Source organism: Vicugna pacos, chromosome 10 (genome assembly GCF_048564905.1).
Source record: "Vicugna pacos chromosome 10, VicPac4, whole genome shotgun sequence".
NCBI classification, from domain to species: domain Eukaryota; kingdom Metazoa; phylum Chordata; class Mammalia; order Artiodactyla; family Camelidae; genus Vicugna; species Vicugna pacos.
In genome coordinates this window covers 7,559,205-7,581,287 of record NC_132996.1, presented here as the reverse complement: position 1 = coordinate 7,581,287, position 22,083 = coordinate 7,559,205, and the positions used below count along the sequence as shown (strand labels likewise).

Here is a 22,083-nt window from a genome sequence, read left to right as displayed (position 1 = left end):
TAAGGCTCTGTGACCACAGTTTAATTAGATCGTGACTCAGTGGGTAATAGGAATATCTGGCAAACTGCTATTGTCTGGTGAGTGGAGCTTAGACACTGCTCTGATTGCTTGCTCTTTGAAGCATCAAAGTTTTAATTGGCAAAATTAGACCCCGCAACATGCATAACTTTCGAATCAATACTTGAAACAACTATTGATGTTTTTCTTTTTTCATATGAAGATCTGTGCTCAGTACGATTTCTTGGTCAAGGTTTTGATCGTTGTATCTTAGTTCCCTCATTCATAAAATGGGGTTACTTATCCCTGTGAGGATTTGATAAATGAATATACCTAGAACGCACTGTCTGGAACACACTAAGTGCTATGGAGGTTCACCAGATCCTACTGGTGCCACGTCCAGGTCTCTCTTATCTAGTTAAGGCATCCATCTGGCAGCTGTGCCTTTTCCCAGGAATTGCCCTTACCTAGGAAATTGTGGTCCCTGCCCTCATTGTACCTCATTTCCCCAGCTGGCAGCCAGTAACCTACTGATGCTGGGGAGGAGAGTTTAAAAGACTGATTGTCTTTACCTTCTGTTGACTCACTCACCAAGTCTCCAGTGAAATTTGTATTCCACAACCCTAAATGGGATTAATCTTAAAACTAATCTCTGGCAGGGACCACGTCTTTGCTTAGCTTTTTTTTCACCCTTACTCAATCCTGCTTCTCTTAATTCCTTCTCCTGGGAACAGTCTATCAATAAATCACATTTGGAGGAATCCCCTACTCAGACTTCGTTTCTAAGAAACCGACCTAAGACCGTAAATGTTCACTGATACTGTTGTTATCGTGAAACTGTCTGATGTCCTGATTTGATGAGGATGAACTTTTAGATTACCTCGGGCATATCTAATGGATGAACTAGAGAGTCTTCCAGTTATTCTCCAGGCATCTTTTCTTTCAGCTAAGCTCTTCATAATTTTGATAAGCGCAGCAAGGTCATATTTCTTGGCAAGGTCCTAGGACACATATATTCTGTTCATAATCAAGGGCTGCGATCTCCAGGCTGTAACAATGAACTGTTGGAAGCATAGAGTGAATGCTTTTTAAGGCCAAGTTCAAAGTCTCAGTTGAACTTGTGCCACAAATTATCACACCCTGTTGAGTAAATGCTGGTCTCTGACCTGATGGAGTTTACAGTTCAATAAAAATAATTTTAAAACCCTTTAGTGAAGCAAGAATTTTAGGTCGCATTTTGAAAAGAGTTAGCAATGACCTTTATATCTAGACACAGGGCTGCTGGGATTGAAAAAAAAAAAAAAAGAAAAAAAAAGACCTCTATAGTGCAAAGTATTCCACAGAGAAAACAAAAAACCTACTGTCATCCAGTTGGTATAATCACCTGAACTCTGGAACTTGGAATTCACTCACCCAAAGTCGTTTGAGTTGTGGATCATGAGAGAATGCCAATTTACTACTGTTTCTATTATAAATATTCTTTTCTTTATCTTATATTTTGCTAAAGGTGTTTTGAATTATATGCACATAAAATTTTATTTTGTCTTGGTGACATATTATAATTTTTAAGCAGAGCTCTTGTTTCTGACTCGAGGTAACAAACAGAATGAAAATACATGTCTCAAAAACTTATAAAAAGAAGAATTAGTACTTTGTTTTGTAAAACCAAGATAACTGAAATTTAATGTAATAATACAGCTTGCCTTTGTATTAAGGTAATTCGATTTTTAAAACATATGACAAATGTTCTCTCTTGCATTCTTCACGACATCATTAAAAATATCTTTGCTCTCTCTGAGCTAATAAACAAGTGTCAGTTAGACAGTTTTATTCTGTTGTTACTCTCAGAATCCTTGCCTCTGTCTGTTTTATAGGTGAAATTTTTGACACTTGTAGAAATTGTATAAGGTTGAAGTTGAATCTGCATTGCACCAAAAATTAATACATTATACTAGGTCGTTGTCCTGAGCCACTAGCTACCCTTACTGAGCAGTTTCTGCATTTTGAACAGGCTCATCTAAGTGCCTTATGTAATCCTCAATACAATCATATCATAGATGTGACTGTCCCATTTTATAGCTATTGAAATTGAGGTTCAGCAAGATTAGAATATAATAATTTAAAAAGTATAATATACTGAAAAAATACAGCTTAGAGTGAGTCAGCCAAATTGGAATTTTTCCCCTGACACTTATGAGCTGTCATTTTCCACTGTTTCACCTGTTCGAGCCTCAGATGTGTGATGCTGAAGACGACTATGACGATGGTAACTACATCTGGTTCTGTAGTACTAACCTTATATGTTTAACCCACAATTTCCTCCCGTTATTGCATTTTATGGATGAGAAGACTAAATTAAATAGTCTGCCCCGAGGTACATAGTCAGTAGATCAAACAGCCGTCTCTGGAACTCTGGTCTTTTTGATTCCAAAGTCCGTGGTCTCATTCACTCAAAATATTACCTTCTAACCTCTGTGTATGTATGTGCCTGGGAGAACTAAGCAGAGAAATGTGTGAAGTGTGTGACTCGTAGTAAACTCTCAAGTTAATAGCTTAAACAGTGCTTTGCATATAAATAGGTATCACTACTTACTTGTTGATACTGCCAGTGGTTTTGATCTCAGTTTCCATCCTAAAACTAGCAGCCGAAATAATATTTATATATGATCCACTTAATAGCTTGATCTGCCAAGTCAGCTACCTCAGCAGTGTCAGTGACATGTTCAAGCAGAAGCGAAATGACGGACCACCCATGGAGGCTGTTAACCAGAGAGGGAGGTTTGACCACGTTAGAATTTAATGCCCCTTCAACCTCTGTCTAATTTATATAGTAGACTAAATGACGAGAATACTTCATAGTAACTTTGTAAACATGACCCTTTCTCTTTTAGTCATTGGCAGTACGTTCCAGACTCTTCAAACTACCTACATTATTTTTCAGTGTCTGTTTTTAGCTCAACTGCAGACATAATCTTTGATTCATATTCTCAGAGCCAAGATAAATCTGCATAGATCTTAGAAAATTTGCAATGAGAAGTTTAAAAATGTAAAAAAAAAAATCTACTCTTATTCTTAACATTTAGAATGATTTATAAAAATACATATATAGATTTTTAAATTTTAACTATTCATTTATTCATCAAACATTTATTGAGCAACTACGTACCAAACATCCTAAAGATATAGTGATGAAGAAAGTAGATTTATCTTGCTACACTGCCACAAGTACTTGATTTGGCTATTTTCCATCACAATGAAGGTATAAATCAACAATGTAAAAAAAAAAAATCCTGCCTTCTAATTTCATGTGGTATTCCCTTATACTCAGTAGTAATGGCTAATTATGGGACAATTCTCTATCATTTCCTCCATGATGTCATTAATTCCAAAACTCAAAATGGTAACTAGCATCACCTACAAACTTTCTATAAACAAAATAATCACAGTGCCCATTTTTAAAGCCGTACTGTTTCGGCCAGTAACTGACTAATTTCTACTCTTCAAGTATCTTCATATCAATTAATTCATCAAAACAGGAGGTAAAGGAGTCATAACAGATAATGCAATTGTAAAAACAAAAACTATTACAAGGAAATTAGTAACATTAAAATGCTTATGACATACACTGTACTAAACAGCACCCAGTAAAAACCAGTGCAAAAATATATCACACTATAAGTACAAAACAAACTATTAAATAAACAAACTAAAAAGTTATGCTTGTACAATAAAGAGCAAATTATAATTATTGTTATTTGACAGATACAATATTAAATCTCATATTACAAGAATAACCAGAAAAAGATAAGACCAGGGATTTTAATAAATACAGTCCATCAACTGAAAATTTTACTATAAACCATAAATTGAGCATATAATAAAAATAGAGGCACTTCTGAGTTTTAGGTCTTTCTTTTTATAGCTGACAGGGATAAAGAAACTAAGCTCCCTAGGAGAGTTACATTATTAATTGGAAGGTGAACAAATCGATTGCTATATCCGTTGTGTTCTCTCCAGATCTTTTGACCCAAAGCTTCTGATGTGTACACACATTATGAGCAAGGAGAATGGTTATTTTCTTAATTTGTAGTTATATTAAAGGCTGTTGAAATTAATTGCATATTACTCATTGAAATCATTTTCAAGGACTTCAGAGAGTTCCATATGTAGTGTCCTTCCCTTTCCTCACACTTTTTAAAAAAATCAGTGGTACTGCAGTTTTCAGAAGTGAACATCATTGGCCATATGAGTACCTCTGTTTTTATACCCTGTAGATGTGGAAATATATCACTTAAGTAATCATCTTACTTGTCAGGGTAGCAAAGGGAAGATAGTCTGTTTTGTGACACTGAATCAATTAATTACAGCAAATCTGCAGTGCATGAAGCCATAAAACCCAGACGTTGACAGAAGACAACAGACAGACAGAAACAACCTAGAAACTTCCCCAAAATTTAGGAATGATAAGCAAAATAAAGCTCAGTATACAACAAGCTCACAGGAAAGAAAAAACTATCCCAGGTATCAGAAACAAACAAGAACTGAAGTCCAGGACTAAAATCCTAACTGAAGTCTAGGAACAGTGTTAGTCCTGAGGAAATCTTGGCAGAAAGGTAGATTGCTTGTATGTCATGTAAACAGACCCTAACGTCTAGGGACTTGAGGATGAACATTCACGCTGGTATAAAGGACAAGTCTTTGAGTCTTGGGAAGAGGGCACCAATCCAGGCCCTTCATGGTCTATGCCCTTAGTGGGCATAAGATAAAAAATCTCCGATAAGAAACCAAAACTTCAAGCCCACCCTGTACATTGGTTTGTAGGCCAAATGTATATTACCACGTAGTATAAAAAATGTACTAGAGAAATTTAACACAAAAATGGATCCTAAGCAGATATGTCCCAAGTGGGGCTTTTGATAAAAACTAACACAAAAGTGCTTTTGAGAAAGACTCTCACAACCTGGGATGCACAGGATATCTCAAAAAGTCACCATGGTCTGCTAAAATAAGAAGTACTCACTGAAGAATTTTATCAGGAACTTCTAAAACATTTTTAATTGACTTGGCTAAACATACCGTTAAAAAAGAAACTTAGGAGAATAGGAAAATCACACCTGACCAGCTAGTCTCAATATGCTTCTGAAATGAATAATACCATTAAAAGCTTAATGCTTAATATATCAGTTTATATTAAAATATTTTAAGGGCCAAGCAAAATTGATATGAAGCAAAGTCGTATATGAGACTAAAGACTATGACCCCAAAGCCAACCGTGGTTTGCTACCTTCCTGAATCATTTTATAATCTTCAGAATCTGACATACTGAAAATCTAGTTAATGCTTGTTTTTTGTGATAGTAAAGTTTGAAAAGAATTTTAAATAATCACTCTTGGAGAATGAGAAAAACATATAGGAGAAAGTAAGCAGTGATTTTTAAAAGAGATTTAGCCCAGTTCAGTATATTCATTTTTCGGCAGAGGCAGAAAATCCAATCCAGACTCACAGTGTCAGCTTTCCTATTGTGTGCCATTTCTACTTTTTAGCTTTCTTAGTATAATGAAATGCTTTGCTGTGTAAAACTGAAAACTTATTCTAAAAACTAAGCATTTTTGAACCCCAAATACACATTTACCTGTAAAATTTGTGAAAATGCCATTTTTGTGTAAATCTTTTTTTCCTATTCCAGAAATATTTTATGAAACATTGATTCAACAAATACTATCCAGACAGCAAAAATAGTATTTCAATTAATGATAGTCTTAATTTAATTGTTCACTGTTTTCTTTTCCCCAAAATTTCTAGTACTACAAATCAAAAATTGAGATAACCTCAGTAAACTAAAGTAAACTGCAAAAATATCAAAATGTCTGTGAGTGATGCGTGAGCAACAAATGAAACTCTCAATATAATAATTAGAAGAACTCATATTTTTAATTTGGGAAGTCCTTGAATTTAGTGTCTAGTAGAGCAGTGTGAGAGGAGAATGAAGAAGTATTTCAACTGTGCTCTGTGGGTCTTCTTTGAGTAAAGCTGCATGGATATTATTAATAACTTCTTAATGAAATATCAAGTGGACTAAGGACTACCAAAAGAGTAACTGTAGCTGTAAGAAAGTTCCCTCTGGAAAACCTTTTGTTAAAAGAGTCGTAAGTTTTGGATATTGTTTATGTGTGCTGTAATTATAAGCCAGTGTAATATAACATTTCAAAATTCTCAGGCAGCTACTAGAACTCAAACATATGCCTTAGAAGTAGTAAATATCGGCTAAGTCTTGCTTAGAATCAACGCTCAACTCATCATTGAAGTTTTCTATGGAAAACAGATCAAATAATGTTTAAGTACTCATAATTCTTTCAGCATTCTTTTAGATCCTCTTTACTGTTTTTCTTGTATTTAAATGGAATATGTAGAAGGAGCTCCTCACCTAAAAATTTTGGGGGGCAGGGGATAACAGAAATGTTATTTTTATTTTTATATTTTTATCTTTATCTTTTATTTTATATATATTATATTATAATATTTATTTTCATATGTTATAAATAGTCACTTTGAATTAAATTCTTGGTTATATTGTCTTATCTGAAAACTTATGAAGTAATATAATTCTGTTATTGAATGAGAAAACTGAACCACAAATAGTTAAATACTTGTTCAACTTAAACCATCATGAGCAGCCACGTCAGGAAGCTACACAGACTCTGGAAGTCCCAGTGAACTGAATTAAGTGAAGAAAATGTGGTGGGGAGGGGGCATTTTTGGATAGAAGAAATGCCATTTTTCATGTTCATGAATTGATTGTGTAGGATACACCTGCCTGAGATAATCTCTGTGAAAGTGTTTCTGATCCTTCTCAGTAGACAGCCTATGGCACCATCTTTCTGAAACATATATTCATGAAAATCCAGTTAACTAATACTATCAATTTACTTTTACTGGACACAATATGTTGGATGTGAATTCAGTTAAGATAAAAAAATTAAATAGTCATAGTAGTAGATGGAGGAAGGTTCTGTTTCAAGTTAATTGATCCATATATAAAGTTTTTAAATTATTTACGTTGACTTTCATTATAGATGAATAATCTTTTATCCCTGCTTGTGTATCCAGAAAAGCTGACAGAACACCAGATTCCCCATTGGAAACAGTGCAGGGTCAGGATGATAAATATATTTTTAACTACTGTGGTAGGTAGACAGGTAGATAGGTAGATGGAAAAAAGAAAGAGAGAGAGAGAAAGAGAGAAGAGGGGAGGGGATGAATGAAGGGAGGAAGGAAGGAAGAAAGAGAAAAAGAAAAGAAAGGCATAGAACAGGGCTTCCAAGCCTCACTGTAGGTTAGAATCACGTTTGAGCTTTTTAAAAATTCAGGTAACTTGTGTTCCTAAACAAATAACTCTGGGGAAAGGGGACCTTGGAATCTGCTCTTTCAACCATAACATGGTAACCCTAATGCCTATTGAGATTTTAATGATTAACTCAATTGCAATCTGGTTTTGATTTTCACTCATCGATTGAAGCTGCCATCAGTGATATCCCAAAGGTCAATCTTAAGTAACATTTCCTTTTATTATGCCAAGTAAGGCCTTTTGCCTTATTTGGCATTATGTAACCTTCTTGAAATTGTTACGGTATCTGTGACGCTGCATTTCATTTATTCCCCTTGAATCTTTCCAACAGTTTTCTCTCTCACCTTTCGAACATTTTCTTACCTTTTATTTAGATGCTTGTACTTTCCAGAGACCTGTCTTCTCACCATGTGTATTTTCATCCATGTACGTGATTCAGTTACTCCAATATACTGATGACTACCAAATTTAACTTTGACCACAGATTTCCTTTCATGGACCTCAAACACATATGTACCAACTGCTGGAACTATTTACCTGGATTTGCCTCGAACTCAAAATGTCCTGAAAGTGAACCAGTGATCATGCTCCTTAAACCAGTTTGAACTCATTTATTTTCATCCAGAATTTCAGGTGCCATCCTCTTCCCCATCATTCAAGGGAGATAGGAAAGTGTTCCTGGACTGTTGGTTCCTTCACTGTCTTACTTCCTATATATTTCTTGGACCAATATCCTTGTTCTCACTGTTACGATTATGGCTCTGATTTGGATTTCTTCAGCTCTTATTGCATTATGCAATATTGTCCTGTTGTTCCCTCCTGAAATCTTGTGCTTACTTAAACCTGACTTTTGCAGAATCACCAGAATAATCTACTAACGTACATATTTATGTCAGCCCTCTGCTGGGAAACACCCAGGATGGAGCACAGGCTCCTTAACACAACACACACACCATGTTAACCTGTGGGTAGCAACTCCGGTTTATCACCAGTCTCTCCAAACTCTTCTCTTCCTACTCCCTTTCTTGCAATTTTTACTCCAGCAACACAAAACCCTGGTGACCTATTCATATCATCCAGTTCCTTCTGCATAGCATTCCTCATTTGTCTCCTCTGACTGGAACCACTTCAGCACCCTTTATACTATTCAGATGACTAGCCCCAACTGATCTTTTAAGGCTCCTAAATTTCTAACACCAACACAGATGTCTCCCTTGGTCTCCATATTTGAATGTACGACTACCTTCTCAACTTCCCTAATTGATTACCAGATAGCATGTCCAATTTATTCTGTATGAATTAAGCTCCTGGTTTTACTCCACCTGTATCTCCGATGAACTGTCCTTTCTCTAGTCTTCCCATCCCAGTAAAGGCAAATATATTCTTCTAGTTGCTCAGTTACTCAGGCCCAAAACCTGACTCCTTTATTCTTTATTGTTCCCTTCTTGCATTTCATAACCAACCCCTCAGCAATTCCAGTCAACTCTACTATCACGTTTGTACTAGAGCCAGTCACTTCTCGCCACTTCACCACTAACTACTGTTCTAGTGCAAATCATTTATATTTCATGGCGATTTTGAAAATAGCCTCTTAGGCTAGTAGACATCATTCCTCCTGCTTCCCCTTCCCCTGGTCCCTGCTTTGTCCTCAGACTGTCTTGTCCCTCCCCAGCAGTTAGAGAGTTTTAAAGTACAGATTCACACGTCCTTCTCACCCCTGCTGGGCTCTCGCATTCTTTACATGCTTTGGTTCTTCACAGCACTTACTACCTCCGGACACTTACCTGTTTGTGCATTCTTGTTCTTCCCACTGTAATGACAGTTCCATGAGAACACTGACTTTTTTTTTTTTTCACTTAGACCATTTCTAGCCTATCATGACCCTCAACTAATATTTGTTGAACAAATGAGTAAATGAATGTAGCTCAGGTGTCTCTTAGCCAAAGAAGTTTTTGCTGATCGACATGATTGCTTAAGAACCCTTCCCCTCTGCCTTCTTCACAGCAGAGTGTACATCTCCATTTCCTTATTCAACATGGTTTCATAGGTTTGGGTAAATCTCTCCCATTAGACTGATCTTTGAGAATGGGGAACTGTCTCTCTTGTCTTTTTAATTTCATTGCTATCATGGTGCCAATCATCTAATACACATTCAATACACACTGGAACTGAATGAATGAACAAATGGATGGATGAATGAATAAAAGCTAAGTTTCCTTAACTAATATTTCAGATCTTCCTGTAATCATTAAGAGCAACAGTACTTAAACAGAAAATACAAAATTATATAGATATCTGGATCAAATATGTATGATCTTGCAATATTTCTAACAGTTAGTAAAGGCTTTGTTGTTTGAGCTTAACTGTTAGTAAAATAATCTATGTCTTTCAACAATTGAATTTTGTGTATTTTCAGAGATCGTCTATAGCTGGGTATTTAATGAGTTCCCTTCCTTTGTGGTGGAAGACAGCCGGCGGTTCATTTCCCAGGAGACAGGCAACCTTTATATTTCTAAAGTCCAAACATCAGATGTTGGCAGCTATATTTGTCTGGTGAAAAACACAGTGACGAATGCTCGAGTACTTAGTCCTCCAACACCACTCACTCTGCGTAATGATGGTAAGTTGCATTGGCTGATTGAAATGGTCAGCCACCTGAAATGTGAAAAATTAAGAGGTATTAGTGAGTATAATCTGCAAAAATACTGAGTCATTATGCTATGGACCTGAAACTAACACAATATTATAAATCAAGTATACTTTAGTAAAAAGAGACTTTAAAACAGATGTATATGGGGAGAGGGTATAGCTCCGTGGTAGAGTGCATGCTTAGCATACAGAGGGTCCTGGGTTCAATCCCCAGTACCTCCACTAAAAAAAAAGTATGTATTAGTGTTTTCCAAACACTTAAACCTAGCACAAATAAAATAAAAAGGCATTCACCGTATTTAGAAATTGCACTTTTAGTCTAAGATTATGCATACCTTAGAATTAAATTTTGACAGGAAAATGATAATCTATGGATGAGAAATATTAATCATAACACTATCCTAATGCCAAAAACAGAGAGGGATTCTGAAAAGATGAACTGTAATAAAGCCACCACAGTTCTTTTCTTTGCTCTTTAATGCCTCCATATAGCATATGTGTATGAATTGCAAGCATTTTACAGGTTCACTTTTGATCACATTTTTATTTTAGCTACCTTCAAATTGAATGTTCAGCTTGTAATACTTCATGGTATAGTTATAATTGTTATTATTACTTTTCCAATAATAGGAGCTGTTGGAACTTTAACTTTTAAGTGCAATTCAGGCAGAAATGATGATTCTATAATTATAGATATTGCCATCTATCCAAAGTATCTTCAAATTTAAACACCTCATTTGTAGTTATAGACATTTACAGTTAAGCATTGCATTAAAGAAGTCAAGTGCTATATTACAGTTGATATATGATATGTGGCTTGCTCTGTCATGCAGTAAAAAAATCTGTGAAAGTATTATTAAGAAGTGAGCTGGAGAATCCTGATGGATTGTGAAGCTTAAAGAATAATCTGTTTCAACACTACTCTTTTATATGCTTAGTTTTAGAATATATGCTGCAGTAATGTAAGCCCAGAGTTTATATATATATTATATATATTATATATTTTATATATTTATATATAAATATTATATATAAAATAATCCTATCAAGTAGAGAGTGTAAATGAAATGCCTATTTTAGAGATGAGGATGCCAATGTTAAGGAGATGAAGGGACCTGCCAAAGGTCTCACAGCTGGGCAATGGCATGGAGGACCAGATGGGAAATAAGAATGGAAATTGGGACACCAATTTAGAGGCTATTGAAACTACCCAACTAAGAGATGAGAAAGTACAGAATAAAAGCAGTGGTAATAGCATTGGAGAGTAAAAACATGCCTGGGATATTGAGAAGGTAGAGTTATCAGCATGTGATCATTAATTACACATGGGACTCTGGAGTAGGAGGAAGCTTTCACATTGTTTGTCGAGTGGGTGACGATTCTTTTTATGAAAAGAGATAAGACAGATGAAGTCATAGACTGAGGAGCTGGTGAGTGTGAGACATTCAGTTTTGGATATGATGAGAAGATGTCCATGGGAAATCTATGTGGAAATATGCAGTAGGTATACTGGTATATATTCCTAATATGCACAAGACGGGGCTGGGTTAGAGAAAGAGATTTAAGAGTCATCATCAGGTATTCTATCACTGTAGTTAGAGCTATGATTGTGTATATATTATGCCAACTTCAGGTTATATAGGAATGCCTCTAGGGTGAAAAGAAAAAAGGAAAATCGATATGCATTTTTAAAACTTACCTAGTTAATAGCTTAGAATTGAGATGATTCTCTGTAAGCCATTTCCATAAAGTTCCTGAGTATTTTTTCCATTAATTTCTTTAGAATGTGAAGCATCTTTGTTTGAAAATTGTAACAATTTGCTGACTAACCAGTAACTAGTTCCATTTGTACTATCCATTTATGTAATAATGCTGTACATTTGGATACTGCCTGAGGTTGAGGAGGCTCTTCTGCCTTCTTTACATACAAAAGACCCAAACATTACATTGACCATCACAAGGGAGAGTAGCACATGGAAAAAAACAGAATCCAAAAATTGATACCACCTGCACTAGTGATTTAAAAGCTTTGATATCAAGGTGATGGTGGCTTCATAAATATCACCTTGATACCACAACCAGACAAAGACACTACCGAAAAAGAAAATTACAGGCCAGTATCATTGACAAACATAAATGCAAAAATCCTCAACAAAATATTAACAAACAGAATCCAACAGCACATAAAAAAGATCGTACACCATGATCAAGTTGGATTCATCCCAGGGACACAAGGATGGTTCAACATATACAAATCAATGTGATACACCACATCAACAAAAGAAAGGACAAAAATCACATGATCATCTCAATAGATGCAGAAAAAGTATTTGATAAAATTCAGCACCCATTTATGATAAAAACTCTTACCAAAGTGGGTATAGCGGGAACATATCCCAACATAATAAAAGCTATTTATGATAAACCCACAGCCCGCATAACACTCAGTGGTGAAAAACTGAAAGCCTTCCCACGAAAATCTGGGACAGCACAGGGATGCCCACTCTCACCACTTCTATTCTACATAGTCTTGGAAGTCCTGGCCACAGCACTCAGGCAAGAGAACGAAATAAAAGGGATCCAAATAGGGAGAGAAGAGGTAAAATTGTCACTATATGCAGATGACATACTACATATAGAAAACCCTAAAAGCTCCATGCAAAAACTACTAGAGCTGATAAAAGAATTCAGAAAGGTAGCAGGATACAAGATTAACAAAAAAAATCAGTTGCATTTCTTTACACTAACAATAAATTGGCAGGAAAAGAAAGTAAAGAAACAATCCCTTTTAAAATTGCATCCAAAGCAATAAAATACTTAGGAATAAATCCAACCAAGGAGGTGAAAGATTTATATATGGAGAACTACAAGACATTCAATAAGGAAATTGAAGATGACTTAAAGAAATGGAAAGATATCCCATGCTCTTGGACTGAAAGAATCTATATTGTTAAAATGTCTGTAGTGTCCAAGGCAATCTACAGATTTAATGCAATCCCCATCAAATTACCCAGGACATATTTCACAGAACTAGAACTAATCATGTTAAAATTTATATGGAATCACAGAAAACCCAGAATTGCCAAAGCAATATTGAAGAAAAAGAACAGAGCTGGAGGAATAACCTTCCCAGACTTCAGACAATACTACAGAGCTAAGTAGCCAAAACAATGTGGTTTGGCATAAAAACAGACATATGGATCAATGGAACAGAATAGAGAGCCCAGAAATAAACCCACACACTTATGGTCAGTTAATCTTTGACAAAGGAGGCAAGAATATACAATGGAGAAAAGACATTCTCTTCAGCAAGTGATGTTGGGAAAACTGAACATCAGCATGTGAATCAATGAAGTTAGAACACTCTCTCACACTATACACAAAAATAAACTTAAAATGGCTTTAGGACTTAAATATAAGACAAGACACAATAAATCTCCCAGAAGAAAACATAGGCAAAACACTCTCTGACGTAAATAAATCTCAGCAATGTTCTCCTAGGGCAGTCTACCCAGGCAATAGAATTAAGAGCAAAAATTAACAAATGGGACCTAATTAAAATTATAAGCTTTTGCACAACAAAGGAAACCATAAGCAAAACAAAACAACAACCTACAGAATGAGAGAAAATATTTGCAAATGATACGACTGACAATGGCTTAGTTTCCAGAATATATAAACAGCTCCTACAACTTAATAACAAAAAAAAACACAAACAATCCAATCCAAAAATGGGCAGAAGACTTAAAAAAGCAATTCTCCAATGAAGTCATACAAATGGCCAATAGGCACATGAAAAAATGCTCAATATCACTGATTATCAGAGAAATGCAAGTCAAAACTACAATGAGATATCACCTCATACCAGTCAGAATGCCCATCATTTAGAAGTCCACAGACAATAGATGTTGGAGAGGGAGTGGAGAAAAGGGAACCTTCGTACACTGTTGGTGGGAATGTAGTTTGGTGCAGCCATTTAGAAAACAGTATGGAGATTTCTCAAAAAACTAAAAACAGACTTACCATATGATCCAGCAATCCCACTCCTGGGTATGTATCTGAAGGGAACTCTAATTCTAAAAGGTACACACACCTCTATGTTCATAGCAGCACTACAATAGCCAAAGCACGGAAGCAAGCTAAATGTCCATTGACAGATGACTGAATAAAGACATTGTGGTATATTTATACAGTGGAGTACTACTCAGCCATTAAAAAGAATAAAATAAAGCCATTTGCAGTAACATGGATAGACCTAGAGATCGCCATTCTAAGTGAAGTAAGCCAGAAAGAGAAAGAAAAATACCATATGATATCACTCATATGTGGAATCTAAAAAAAGAAAAAAAGAAAAAAAGGACACTATGACCTCATCTATGAAACAAATAGACTCACAGACATAGTAAACAGTTACGGTTACTGGGGAAAAGGGGTGGGAAGGGATAAATTTGGGAGTTTGAGGTTTGCAAATGTTAGCTATTGTATATAAAAATAGATTATAAAAAAACCAAATTTCTTCTTTATAGCACTATAGCACAGGGAACTGTGTTCAATATCTTGTAATAACCTTTATGAAAAAGAATATGAAAACAATATACATATGTATATACATGACTGGGACATTGTGCTGTCACAAGAAATTGACACATTGTAACCAACTGTACTTCAACTAAAAAAAAAGATTTGTGAGAGAAGTTTAAAAATTCACATTTCTTCTTTCTGTATATATCTAAGGTTGTTGTTTTCTTGGTGATTGTCTACTAATATATCCTTTTTTTCATAGTAATGGTCACTTATCAAAGGACTCTCATAAGTACTGATAAGAGGGGAAAAAAAAACTCACTCACCTCCCTTTCATCCAATTCCACTCCCTAAAGCCAACTTTTTAACTTCTCCTATTTTTTTTTCATGAGGTTCTCTTTTTAATGCTAGGAATTATCTAGGCTCCTTGTTTAATCATGTTCAGAACATAACTGTTGAGTCCCTCCTATGGTATACGTAAGTTTTTTCTCTCCTCCCCTATTTTATATTTATATAATAGTTTCCTGTTTTTTTACTTTTTAACCTTGACAGTGCACTTAAATCTTTACTGCTTTCTTAACTGTTGACTTCCTATGATATAAAATGAAGATATTTTTATTCCTACGTTTTCCTTTACCTTTCCTACACTACTTTTATGTCCTTCTTTCATCTGTCACCTTTACTCTGACATTCTCTGCTGCAAATGCAACCGAGTGTTCTAAAATTTCCCATAGACTAACTGTAAAAGCTGAAAATCAACAGGTGTTTACAAATTATTACTATGTAATTACTATTCAGTATCATACTGTTTCAGATCTTTAATCTATCTGTAGTTCTGTATGCTGTACTAGATGTGTTTTTCATGGGTGAAACTTTAAATCGATTATAACAAGGAAAATAATATTGTGATACACTTTGGATGTGATTTCACTTAAAATTTTGCTCTACAAATGCAATTCATACTTTCAACAGTAGGGTTGAAATATGAACACGAGTCGTCACAATGCGAATGATAAATGAAACCACTAGCGTGGTTAAGAAAGCCCATGAAATGAGTATGAAAAAAAGAGAAGCGAGCTCAGAACCAAGCCTTGAGTCATCCAGGTTGCATTGGAAAGGTAAAGAATGAAAACCCTACAAAAGATAACTATACTTCATTTTTTTTAAAAAGGAAACAAAAAAAAACATAACGAGAAGGAGAAGACAATAGGAAAAACAATAGTGTCCTGTCAAGGAAGCCAAGAGAAAAGAGTATTTCAGCAAGAAGTGGGCACGCAGCTCAAGATGGTGGACTGGGTGCCCATATTAGTCGCCTCTCTCCCTTCCCAGACCCTGGAAGAAAAGATGCGTATCATCAATGGGAAGGAGCGGAAGCATGTCACTAACAAATGAGATCTTTTGATATATTTCTGCAAGAAGAAGGAAGGATGTGAGTTTGAGAATTAAACAGGCGGAGCAACTAAAACCTAGAATAGTTTAAGGGATATAAAGAAGGGGCTAAAAACCGTGCGCGAAATGGAACTCTGAAAAAGCTCTCAAATCAAAGTTAGCTAAGGATGGGCGTGACAAATGGGGCCAAACAAAGGGGATTGAAGGTGTATGTGTGTTGAACAGAGGCTTCAGTGACATATTAGAATCCATTCTCTTCTCTATCCCTACACACAGAAAGACCAGAGGGCTCGCCTCTTAACGTGAGTGAACTTTCCAGGGAAAGCTAACGTTCTTAATGTGAGTAGTGCCACCCAATGCAAAATCGTCTCATTCTAGCACGTGGGTGTCTACAGCTTGACAGCCAGTTCCTTACCCTCACATCAAAGCCGAGCTGACTGTGAACCCACCTCTCCCAGCCACCCCCACCCCCACCTCAGAAGGGAACTAACTCCACAGACAGGGAAGCACTCAACATTCAATCTTCCCACCCTTAACATTTATATGCAATGCTAAATTCACAGTTTCTATTAAAAATTACCTAGCTTACTGAATGGTTACAGAATTCGTATGAGGATGATATGCAAAAAACTGGAAAATTTCAATAATCATTTCAAAAAGGCATAGATTAGACTAGAATTGCTTTTAATTCAAAACATATTTACATTACTGTCTGATCTCTCTTCAAACAAATAATTGGAAAGTATGTTCAGAAGAAGGACATATTCTTGAATGTTTTCCCAAGTGAGTGGCATATACAAAACACTTAGTCTGAAAACAAAAATAGACTCTGATTGTGGATGAATCCATTTTTTGCAACACAGTCAGCTGCGATTCCTGCTGGGTTTTACAGACCTCTCAGTGCAGAGACACGCATTATAATGGATATTTCTGCAGACGTGGCAAACACCTCTGCAGGGGTTTGAATATAAAAATTACGTTTATTCTGCTGTGACCATAGAGTTAGCTATAAAAATCATTTCAGAACATTGTGTTTCTGTACTTCTCTGAAAAAAAAAAAAGTAGACCTTTCTAAAAATAATAGACGCTATGTACATAAGCAAATGATTTCCCTGAAAGTACAAATACGATTTCACTTTATAAACTATTGTAGGATGCATTGTCTTAGCTTGGGTTGTCCTAAAGCAAAGCTTGAAACAAAATTTGCTCGAAGGTGGTTTATTTGAAATGTATGCCAGAGAGCGGGATGGTGGGATGGGGTGGGGTTGAGGAATGAAGTAGTGGAGAGGGCGGTTACATTATGGAAATGACCACTTGTATAGGCAGCTGGAGCTTGACCCCACAGGACCGGAGCCTTGTGAAGTGCACTCAGAATAATCTTCTTGGCTGACCTATCAATGGGCTTCCATCTCTCATTCCCTGAGGGTGACTCCACAGGCAGTTAACTCCGTACATTTGCAGGATGCCTTCAAGTTGCAGCTGTGTGAAATTGGTTGCACCTCCACAGACCTGGTTGCAGTAGCTGTTGTGGGAGTAAAAATTCTGGCCAAGATCATTGGGTCACACAAGAGGTGTCCAAAACGTAGATGGGGGAGCTTTAGAAGATGGAAAGTACATGAGTGACATGATCGGATTTTCCTCTGCTGGCTCTGTGGAAAATTATCCTCACACATTTACAATGTTTATTGCATACCTACTGTGTGTCAGGTAGTTTGCTGGGTGGTGGGGATATGATGGAGGGCAAAACAAATGCAGTAATTGTCCCTATGTAATTCACAATATAATACAAGGGAGGATATTAGCCTAAATACCAAAAGTAACCGTGCATCTTAGGACCTGCCTGTCCTCATTCAGTGTCCCATGGAGCCGATTTCACACAGCATTGTGTTAAAAACAAAACAAACAAATCTAGCTCCGAAAGCCTTATAAGTAACACAGATTTCTACTAATGGTTTGGAAGATGGTGAACGAGGAGCTGGCAGTCTGCATGCCAGAAAAATTGACTAAACCCCAACCTTTAACCACGTCTCCCTTTTGCCAAGCGTTTATCCCTACAACTGCCAAATCCCTCCCACGACACACTTCAGACTCCACCCCCCCGTCCCCGCCCCACAACACTGTTATCTCTCCTCTTCCTTCGAGGTCTCACCATCTTTGTCTTAGGTATGGCAAATTCATACTTTCATTCCTCCTCTTGTTTGCATTCTCAGTCCAAGTCTAAAGATTTTTTAGCTTATTTTATTTTGATTTACTCAATACACAACTCATTAGTTGTGAAGCATTGTTCTAAAAACTTTGCAAGTATGAAAGTGAGAGGATGGAAAATATATACAAGCAGACATTAACTAAAAACAAAAGAGAAGTTTAAATTATTCTATTAATATTGGACAAGATACTGCATGCGTTTCTAGGGATAGAAAGGATCATCATGTTCTGATAATAGCTTTTCTTCAGGACGATAGAGCGAAGCATCTTCTCACAGTCCCCGTCATGTACATACAGCACCAGACTCCTCACTCCAGATTCTCTTTACAAGACCTCCCACTCTGTCAAACCCTCCCCTAGGTCTGCAGTGGTTCCAAAGCGGTACAGAGAGGATAATCAAAAAAAGGCAAAGAAAGGAAAGGAAAAGAAAAGAAAAGAAGGAACAGTCCCTGGGTCCTTTTGCCATCTCTGGAGTTGGCTAGTGCAAGAGATAGAAAAAGAATTGAGGAAGTAACAAGAAAATCAGTGGGAATAAATTCACAACGCATGCAGATGACGGGCCTTTGTTAGAGAATTCATCAGTTGTCACATTGGAGAGAAGAGTAAAAAGACTGTAGATGCAGGTAATCTACTAAATGCTGGTAGGAAGTCTGATAGCATTTTTTTTTTTTAAATGAACTGCAGGCAAAGTCATGAGCTAAGAATGTATGTGCACACAACAGGTTTATTTTTAAAGCAAGAATTGTGTCAACAAGGAAATTTTGCACCTACTTACGTAATTTACGAATCGACCCGTTAATTCACTACTGAATAGGGCAGGTCCTAAAAGCAATGGAAGATGTTTTTAAATGGCATACCCTTGAGATTTGTGAGACCCAGAGTAATGGTCCCCAAGATGTTCACATCCTAGTTCCTGGAAACTTTGAATATTACCTTATATGGTAAAGGGCTTTTGCAGATGTGACTAAGGATCTTGGTATTGGGGACATCACACTGGGTTAGCCTGGATTACTCTGGCTGATAGGGGTCAGACCTAAATGTAGTTGCAGATGTCCTGAGAAGAAGGAGGCAGGGGATATTTGACTACTAATCTCTATGGAGGTAGACATGAGTATGGGTTTTGGAGATGGAGGAGGGGGCCATGAGCTAAGGAAAGCAAGGAATGCGGCTCCAGAAGCGGGAAATGGCATAGAAGGGATTTTCTCAAAAGCCCCCAGAGGGAGTGTGGCCCTACCCTCCAGGGAGGACACCTTGACTTAGGCCAAATGAAACGGATTTTGAACTTTCGACCTCCAGGGTTGTAAGAGAAGAAAACTGTGTCATCTTAAACTACAGAATTTGTAATATTTTGTTACAGCAAACACAGAAAACTAGTACAACAACCAAACAGAAATCTGAAGCAAATTTTTTTTTTCTTATTTATCCCGTGGAATATTCGAAGCTATTCTAGCAGTGTGTTGGAGCTGGCTTGTTCCTGCTTGCATGAGTTGACTGTGTGCCTCTCTTCACTTCTTGGTAGCTTGAAATTAGCCATGATGGGACTATGTACTACATGAAAAGCAGCTAAGGTACACATCACAGTTCTTACCCGTCTCCAGCCCCAGAAAACAGGCTGTTAACAGCGTTCTGCTGGTCGTTCAGCACCGAAGATCACAATCATTGAATCAGAACTAACAACCTTTGATGGAACAAATATCAGTTCAAATGTATCCCTGTTCCACCCCAGTCCTCTCTGTTCAGACAGAAGGCATCCTTTGTCATCCTTGCTTTTGGAACCCCGAATTGATTTTGGCACTCAAACAGTGAGACCCAGCAAAGCCACTCTTATTTCCTGACCAGGCTGTTTATCTCAAAGAAATATGGCAACTGGAATGGCCTTCGGTATTCTTGTCTTTGCCCTTTTATCCTCTAAATTCTGTATTAGGTATCGAATGTCTTACCCTAAAACCATATTTTTCCTTCTTCTGATCTTTGTTTAGAATTTTCAATGTATGGATAGTTCCTAGGGAACTTGGAAAGCTTGTGGCAAGAACACTCCTACTGGAGTATATTTGTCTAAGTGAAGGAAGCTGAAGTTAAGGCTTTATGTCAAATTCTGCAGGAATATAGAAAGTTACTTGGCTTTTATTGATCTTTTATTTATTTTGCTATGTGCCTCTCTGAAAAGCTTATCATCTTGGTACGATATGTGTTAAGTAAAAACATGAAGAAATCATTGGATGATTTCTGAAGAAAATGAATACTTTGCTCATATGTCCTTGACAATCAATCATCCCATACAATTTAATTTCTCTTCAGCAGACTTATGAAAAACAATTTCAACTTCTATCTATGGAAATAAGAATTTTTGTCAAGAAAAACATACATCACTTTATTAACTCCCTTAATATGTCTTAGGAACTTTGAAGACTTATTTAATAAGTGCTTACAAATAGTGAGATAATTTTGCTAAATATGTATCTAACTTAGGTTTTTTTCTGGTTTCCTCCATGAAAACTTGTTATTGTAATTCAGGAAGTAGAATCCCAAAGGGATGTACACTTTTGATAACTGGCATTGTAATGATGATTGTATCATTCTTAATATAAGAAAGCAGTGTGAAATTTGAATTTGTTTTAAAGAGTGGAAACTGTATATTCAGTCATTTTGGTCTGACTTCCTTTTCTATTATCAGATTAGTTTACACTCACTGTCTCCATGGCTGTAATTCCTCTCTGCATTTAATGATCTGCAGTCTGGCAGTGAGCCTCACCACCTCACTCACAGGGAGGTCTAAAAATCAGTCAAGTATCTGTTCATCAAATACATCAGCTTTTTCTCAGCCTGCATCATTCTTGACCTCTTAGCCATCTCTGTTTAAACCTGAAAATATCTTCTTTTTTTTTATCAACTCTCTATCAACTCTCCCAAACAGGTTTATCTGTACCTTTCACCGTCACTCATCAATCTACCCCCTGAATCAGTCACTGCATTTACTTATCCCTCTGTATGTGTGCCTTCGCCTGTTTCTCTTGGCAGTTTTCCTGAAAGGATTTAAGGAGGCTTAGCGTTCTAAATGTAGGTGTTCCTCCAGGATTCTGGGCCCCATCTGTATTTCTCAAAATTTGTCTTTAGTGTCTCTTCTATTTCTGTTTTCAATTTTGAATCTTCCACAAACTAACTTCTCCTGCTGATATCTGTGTTGTTAGTGAGGCCAGCTTTCTCCTAAACATTTAATACAGGTATTTCTAGATCAACTAGAATCTTTCTAATCTCATGATCACATACATATTCCATAGGTTTGCCATTCCTGTGAATTCTACATCTGCATTTTCATTCTCATCCGTCCTTTTTTTTTTTTTCACTTCTAACTAAAACACTCTTTGCCTCTTGCCCAGATATGTGGTTTTTAACTGTCTTTGTCTACAATTGACATAAGGTGTATTCCTACCCAAAATTCACTTTCAAGATCATTGCTACATTCTGGCTTGTGGAAGACAAGAGAGCTGTAGGGACAATGCCAGGGAACTAGCTATAGCACCATCTCCTTTACCAACAATCAAGGAAGCTACAGAAAGCAAGTTCATTCCAGTAACATCATCACAGAGATTTAAACTAGAATCCATCTTGATTAATTTTGTTTAAAGTAAGTTGGTCACAAAGTTGGGTTTCATTTACCACCTACTTTATCTTTGGACAAAAGACCACCTGTCTGTACTTCAGTTTATTCATCTGAACAAGGGAACAGCATGGATACTTGTCCCAGGGTTATTATCACGATTAAATACATGAATAAATAAATGCAAAACAATTAGAACCAAACCTGTTACATAGCAGGTTCTAGTAAAATTTAGCTATCCGCAGAGCATTTACGGCACAGTTGCCACTGCATTTCACAAGTGTGTGGGTAGTAGCAGTCAGGAACTACTTTTCTGGACTGTTCTATTACTGTAGTGTTTGACTTTGCTGCTGTTGTTTCCTGTGTAAATTCAAACTCC

The 22,083-nt window shown here is 36.6% G+C and overlaps 1 protein-coding gene across 5 annotated transcripts in view; it reads left to right on the top strand.

Moving 5' to 3' along the window:
- Positions 1–22,083, top strand: part of CNTN5 (contactin 5) — a 1,006,880-nt gene that overhangs the window by 698,415 nt on the left and 286,382 nt on the right. For all 5 annotated transcript variants that reach the window (XM_072968929.1, XM_072968925.1, XM_072968928.1 and 2 more), the window contains one exon: positions 9,759–9,962. In XM_072968929.1, the coding sequence (XP_072825030.1) occupies positions 9,759–9,962 (204 nt within the window). The remainder of the gene's footprint in view (positions 1–9,758; positions 9,963–22,083) is intronic.